This window comes from Tigriopus californicus, chromosome 4, assembly GCF_007210705.1.
Source record: "Tigriopus californicus strain San Diego chromosome 4, Tcal_SD_v2.1, whole genome shotgun sequence".
NCBI lineage: Eukaryota > Metazoa > Arthropoda > Copepoda > Harpacticoida > Harpacticidae > Tigriopus > Tigriopus californicus.
This window is the reverse complement of record NC_081443.1, coordinates 10,935,870-10,942,482: the sequence shown is the minus strand read 5'-3', so window position 1 is coordinate 10,942,482 and position 6,613 is coordinate 10,935,870. Positions and strand designations below refer to the sequence as shown.

General features: G+C 39.7%; 1 protein-coding gene across 1 annotated transcript in view; it reads right to left on the bottom strand.

Annotated features, from left to right (window-relative positions):
- LOC131879613 (uncharacterized) overlaps positions 1-6,613 on the bottom strand; it is a 63,107-nt gene that overhangs the window by 12,249 nt on the left and 44,245 nt on the right. Inside the window, exons 5-7 of the mRNA XM_059225973.1 lie at positions 3,689-3,774; positions 1,305-1,450; positions 429-522 (exon numbers count right to left, since the gene is read on the bottom strand). Coding sequence (XP_059081956.1) covers positions 429-522; positions 1,305-1,450; positions 3,689-3,774 — 326 coding nt within the window. The remainder of the gene's footprint in view (positions 1-428; positions 523-1,304; positions 1,451-3,688; positions 3,775-6,613) is intronic.

The window sequence follows — 6,613 nt, the reverse complement described above, 5'->3', positions numbered from 1 at the left end:
TAGCTCGGTCTGCCAACTCAAATTCGTTGGTAGACCAAATATCATATAAAAATTGAAAGGTAATAAATAGACGAAATACAACCTTTCATTTTGATAGTACTGGGGATTACATTCCCTGTTGCGGTTTGCCCGTGAAAAACCAAACCAAACCAAACCAAAAAAACATATGGTCTGTGTTCACACCACAGTCATTATATGGTCTGTGGTTCACACCTTCTCCGACTCCCGATAAGAAGAGGAGAAAGCTATTAAGCAAACAGCACACGACCACTTAGGCAACACAACACACGCTCAGACCTTCCATTCTATCAAGAGCAGGAACAACAATTTGTGCGTCTGCTCTCAACGAAAGACGAGACTGAACATATCCTCGATTATTTCGATGCTATTGGCCAGTGGACGAATCAAAATCAATGTCTGATACTTACCCCAGTGAATCCTGATTCACTTGATGTACCAGAAACTTGAAAGTCGGATTCCAGTATTGGAGCGTAACATATTTCACAATTTCCACGTTCTTGTCTTGAAAAAAGAAGGAATGAGTTATCAGTCGGGAATTGGCACGAACGGTACCAATAAAACCTGGGGTTAAAGAGCCTGATCAGATTTTGAGGGAAATGCCAAAACATATTAAGCTTCGATTTTTCTGGCTTCAAAAAATACAACTGACAATTCGACTTTTTTACTTCGTGATTCTTTCTCAAACCTTCACTGTTACATGCCTGAAACATAATATTAGCGAATATGTTCGTGCGCTTCTCCGCTTGCTAGCTTCTTTGCTTTGTTGCTTTACCTTATTTGCTTCATGGTATTCATATTTTCGTGCCAATATTTTGGGATGAGTAAAATGGTGAAGCATTACAAAAAGTAGATCCAGCCGTCGAATAAGCTTCTCTAACAAGCTGTATTCGCAACTGGAATAAGCTCTGTCGGGGAAGTTTCCTGGCATCAAACGCAAACCGAGATCATTTCTTTAGACCATTTTTGAGCAGAGAAGTAAGAAAATTATGGTTAATCATGGCCTAGTTCAGGATTAGTTCGCAATTGCTGTACAGTTCTTAATAATGTTTGAACTGCCAATCTAATTTCCAAGTGGCACGAGAAGATATTACCCTTGTCAAATGGCACGAACATATCAGCTAAAGTGTCTCACCTTAAACAGCCGCATGACCACTTCCGCAACACAAATCACTGACAAGGCGTTCCATCAAGATCATGAACGACATAATAGCTGAGAATTGGCTTGATGTGTTTGGGTAAATCTTTCAGGAATTTCATGAATTGAAAAAGCAGAACGCACCAACCTTATACCGATATTTTGCAATTGATTGGCCAAATGGACACCGCCGTCATAGTTGTAGGTCTTCAGTACTCCTTCACTGTTGCCAAAATGATATTGGGTGCAGCCCTTTGGTGCCAGATTGTCATAATCACAACCGTATTGAGTGATCTATTTGAAATGAATGGAAAATTGTTATTAGTGACCCGTTTTTAAGGTTATCTCGGAAACTTAAACAAACAACCCAACACAAATCACAGCTCGACCCAGGGGCAATCTTTAATCATTTGAGGGGTCGAGCTCTGTCTTGGTTTGAGTTCTTCTCAAATTGTTCTAGAACCCCCTGCTTCACAAGCAAGTGAAAGTTGAGAGGTATTCAAATACGAGGGGCGTACCAAAAAAATCGGGACAACCCTTATAAAATCCTTATTTTCAAATTTCCCGCCATAAAACTGGATTCACATGAAAGATCTAACTCTTGCAATTCCGATGGTAAACTGTTTGTTTTGATAGATTATTTGATTGAGCGTGAATTTGCTTGATGAGACAAGTTGTCCGTTTGACCTCTCCGGATTTTTTAGAAAATAGCCATGACCGAGCAGTACGGCGCCATAAAAACCTACGCCAAGGCTGGCAAAACTGCAACAGAGGCCTACAACCTTCTGAAGGGGGCCTACGGGGACAAGGCTCTTTCTAGAACTAGAGTATTCGATTTGTTTAAGTAGTTCAAGGAGGGCAGGGAGGACGCCGAATCTAGGGCCGGAAAAGGCACGCCCAAACGGATTCAGTTAGGCAATAACATCACTCTGGTTGAAAATTTGACAAAGGACAATCGTCGAAAATTAATCCAAGATCTCGTATCAGAGTTTGGCCTAAGTCGTGGAACCATTGAAAAGACCATTCATGATGACCTCTGCCTCTCAAAAAGGCCGCACGTTGGGTGCCCCGCCTCCTCAATTCTGAGCATAAAGCAAAGCAAATTGTGATGGCGGAGGATCTTCAACGTCGTCATTTATAATAAGGAGAGGCCTTTTTTGGTTAGTTGTCACTATGGATGAATCACGGGTGTCCTTTTTCATCCCAGAGATGAAGGTCCAGTCAAAACAGTGGCTGGAAAAAGGGGGTTCCACCACCTAGAAGGGCCAAGGTCCAACATTTGACCAAAAAGTTGATGCTGATTGCCTTCTTTGACATCAAGGGTATGATATACCACCACGGGCTGCCCAAAGACCAAACCATCAACTCGGCCTACTACATTGAAGTCATCTCCAAGTTTTTGGACCATTTTAGGAAGAAAAAGCCAGAAAAGTTGGAGGCTGGGTGGATCCTTCACCAGGACAATGCCAGATCTCACACCTCCAAGGCCGCCATGGAGTTCTTTGCCAAGAGAAAGGTCAATGTATTGCCCCATGCCCCTTACAGCCCTGACCTTGCACCCTGTGACTTCTGGCTGTTCCCACAACTCAAGGCCAAGCTCTCTGGAGACAGCTATGTCACTGAACTTGGGCTTAAGGACGCTGTGGAGAGGGTACTTTGACAACTCTGCAATGGGGGATACAACACGTCTTTGACAGGTGGATGAAAAGGATGAAAAAGTGTATTGCTGTCCAGGGCGATTACGTCGAAAAGTAATATTAATAAAGTTTTTCGATATCACCTGTAGTTTTTGAGAAAATACGTTAAACCCGGTTTGTTTGGTACTCCCCTCGTACAATTACATTACATTACAAATACATGTATGGACAACCATCAACTAAACATTGCAATGGATGATCTACTGGGCCTTGATTCCGAACAGGTTTTTTACTCTTTAGTCAAGCCAGGCATCGGATGTCCAACATCCAGCTTTTCGACACCCATGATGTTGATCACAAAAAGTGCATATTGGACATCGGACAACCGTTTCTAACATACGCCCATAGTTGTTAGGAGGAAAAAGAAAAGGATTCACATTTTATGATTAGTGTTCACTTAAAGTTTTTCACTTCACAATGCCTTCATGAATTTCAACTTATTTCGTTTCTTTTTAAAGCTGAACACCATAAATCAAGAGACGCATGTTTGTTAAGTTGTCCCAAAAGAATGGATTGCATAATAGGAGACATGAGGCAAGTTAATGCATATTACAGTAAAACTCAAAGATGGTCCATTGCCGAAGTATCAACAGTGCCAGAATTAAAATTTAGCGAGAATTAGACAATAATGATCTCAATTTTTGTGACGACTTTAGTTATCAATATGGCAACCGGGCAACTGATTTTTAATAAAATGCACTTTGTAACTTCATGCCACTTAAAATATCAATTTTCTGAACACTAACCTACTTGTGCGGCTAGAATCCTTGATTTTCGACACAGTTTTAGGGTTTAATTGAAATTGTTGCAGCTTTTTATGCTGACGAGTGGTTACCTTAATGGACCATTGACGAGATACAGATGATGATGAACCAAATTGAAAGGCAAGCTCATTACAAGAATCACTCGCATCCACGTACACTGGAAAAAGAATTTTCAAAAGATTCACGATTCAACTGTTTTCTTTTTTTTATTTCTCAACATTAATTCAAAACCGTTCTATTGAGTAAGTTAATATTTTGTGGAAAACGATGAAGGTCTTCGCCAAAAGTGACTCTTCTCTTTCTTCGGTAAGGATATTGCCTTTTTTCGATTAATTTGCATTTCAAGTTTCATTTGGCCTTTAGTTTACTATGATATGTTACTGTAATCATTGCAATTATGGAGTTGGCTAAGATTATCCTTTATTGATTCGACTCTAGAGTAATCGAAAACAGATTCATTCACTTGGGCAAAGCATTCCTCCATTTACGTTCCAAATTCCAGGTGATTGTGTGAAAGTGCTGGTCTACGTGAATTTTTTTAAAATACCCAAGTGGAGAATGTGGCAAAAGAGTGACGGCAAAATTTCAGGCCTCTCTCGAGATCTCAGTCCATGTATCAAAAACTTCGAAGTGAAAGTGCTTCAGCCTTCCTCATCCTAAAACATTACAGTTTTAGTCAAGGTATATAGAGAACCAGAGGTAGGACGGCAATGTACTAACAGCGTCACTCCGCCGATCAAGAAAGAGGAATGCCACAAATAGGCCTATGACACTTAAACGAGTTTTTGGGGGGAACGTTTTAAAAAACTTGTGCTGTTTGGTAATGTTAGGGGGCCAACCTTAGCAACCCAAAGACATGTTAAAAGTAAAGCTTCACGTCTGCAAGCATTGAATAGACACATTCAAATTCTTCCATTATATCAACCTTAATATTGATTTACTTTGTGAAGTGAAAGCTCAAAAATGTTATATCACTAGTCGTGACAAATGAAGGAGAATCAACATTAATCTACTCTAATAAAAGAACAAATGCTCCTACCCTAGGCAAGATCAATTGTGAGAGGCAAATCCCTCTCATTTTTCAATTGGAAAATTCAATTCAAAATGAAGTCATAATTTACACCTCCTTTTACTTTAGTCGAGGTCCCACACTTCATTATCTTGGGTTTAAGAGTTGAAAGATTGTAAAACAATAGTATTTCCCTTGCCAAAATCCTCAAAACAAAAGTTTTTGACTTTATAATAATCATAATAATAGTAACTTATTTAATATACACAGAAAGATGTTTTGAATAGATCGAGCTAGAATTTGCTATTTGAGGATACCCAGGTATAAAGGAATGGTTTGGAGGAAGTTATTCAGGCCTTCTTTGAATTTGGAAAGGGGATTTTTCAGGGGGATTTTTTCCCAATTAGGTTTGGTTTTTCACGGCTCTTTGGTAAGACGTAATTACTTTAAAACCTAATAAGTTTATTGCTCATTTATGTTTATGTTTAGCTTTAGCAGTTTCTCTCTGATTTGTTTCGTAGTATCTCTACGTAGTTCAAAATCGTTGTGCTGTTCTTTAGTTTGATTGTATTGGTCCTTTACAGTTAGAATTTATTGTTCATTAGTGTATTGATTTCATTTTTTGTGTTAGACCAGTTTGTTGAGTTTATTTCTGTGTTTTTGTGTTGTTTTCCTAGTTTACATATGTTCTTGATTCCTTGCTTTTCTCTGTCCCTTACTTCATGTTTGCTATCTCCATCTTAGATTTCTATGTTTAGTTTGATGTGAAGTAGTTCATTGCTATTTTGCTTCGTTGCCCTGCATCTCAGGACAAGATTGCACAACCTTTTTGTTTCTTTATGCTTTCTCTTTTTCTTAGTCTCTTGATTCCTTGCTTTCTCTGTCCCTTACTTCTTTTTTTTCTATCTCCATCGATTTGTATGTTTAGTTTAATGTGAAGTAGGTCATTCCTACTTTGCTTCGTTGTCCTGTATCTCAGAACAAGATTGCACAGCCTTTTAGTTTTTTTTTTCTCTCTTTTTCTTAGTCTCTTGATTTTGCTGCTCATTGATAGTTCCTCCTGCATTCATGATAGAACCTATTTTTGGAAAAGTCAGCAAAGAGGTTAGACAATGTTTGGACTTGGTCTTAGCTGGGAAGGATTCTTCCGTAGCCAATAAGCCCTTTGTGATAGAGGCTTTAGTTGCTTGGGTCAATGAAACCAGGGTGCTGCTTGAACAACAGGCTCACCCAGAAGTTAAAAAGTCGACTGATTAGAACAATGCAGAGGTTGAAGTAGTACCTCCTCTTGAAATAGTGCAGGAAAAGACAGTTGTAGAGAAAATAGTCTGTCCTGTTTATCGAAAGCAGCCTTGTCCTGAAGAAGGAAAAGGCTGTCAGTTTGACCTCCCTAAATGGTGTCAAAAACTTCTCAAGTTGGGCCTTGAGAAGTACAATGGGAAGAAGGGATGTTCGAAGGCAGATTGTCTTTTACTTCACCCGTACATGTGCCGTCAGTCCATGAGACTAAGACGTGCTTTAATGTACGGTGTAGCTCCGTCCACGTAGCAGGGACGCAAAGAAAGGCGAGAAATAGGATAGCTCAGTTTCGTAGTTTTAGAGCTGACCCTATTCCTTAGCCAGCACGGGTTCCAAGCACATTTTAGCACGGTTACCCAACTGATTGAGCATTTAGAGCAGGTCGTTGAGGGACTGGAAAGACACGAGTCAGTAGATGTTGTCTATCTTGATTTTGCCGAGGCCTTTGATAAAGTAGATCATGGTCTTTTGTTGAATAGACTTCATGAGATTGGGATCCAAGGCAAGGTTCTCAAATGGATAAGAAGCTTCATTCATGATAGGAAGCAAATTGTTAAGGTCGTGGGATCCCTTAGTGACATACATAATGTCAAGTCAGGTGTTCCCCAAGATTCCATTAGCCTTGCAAAGGACCTAGAAAGTATCTGATCTTGGGTTGGAATGAAATTTCGCTCAATGACCTTTGGGT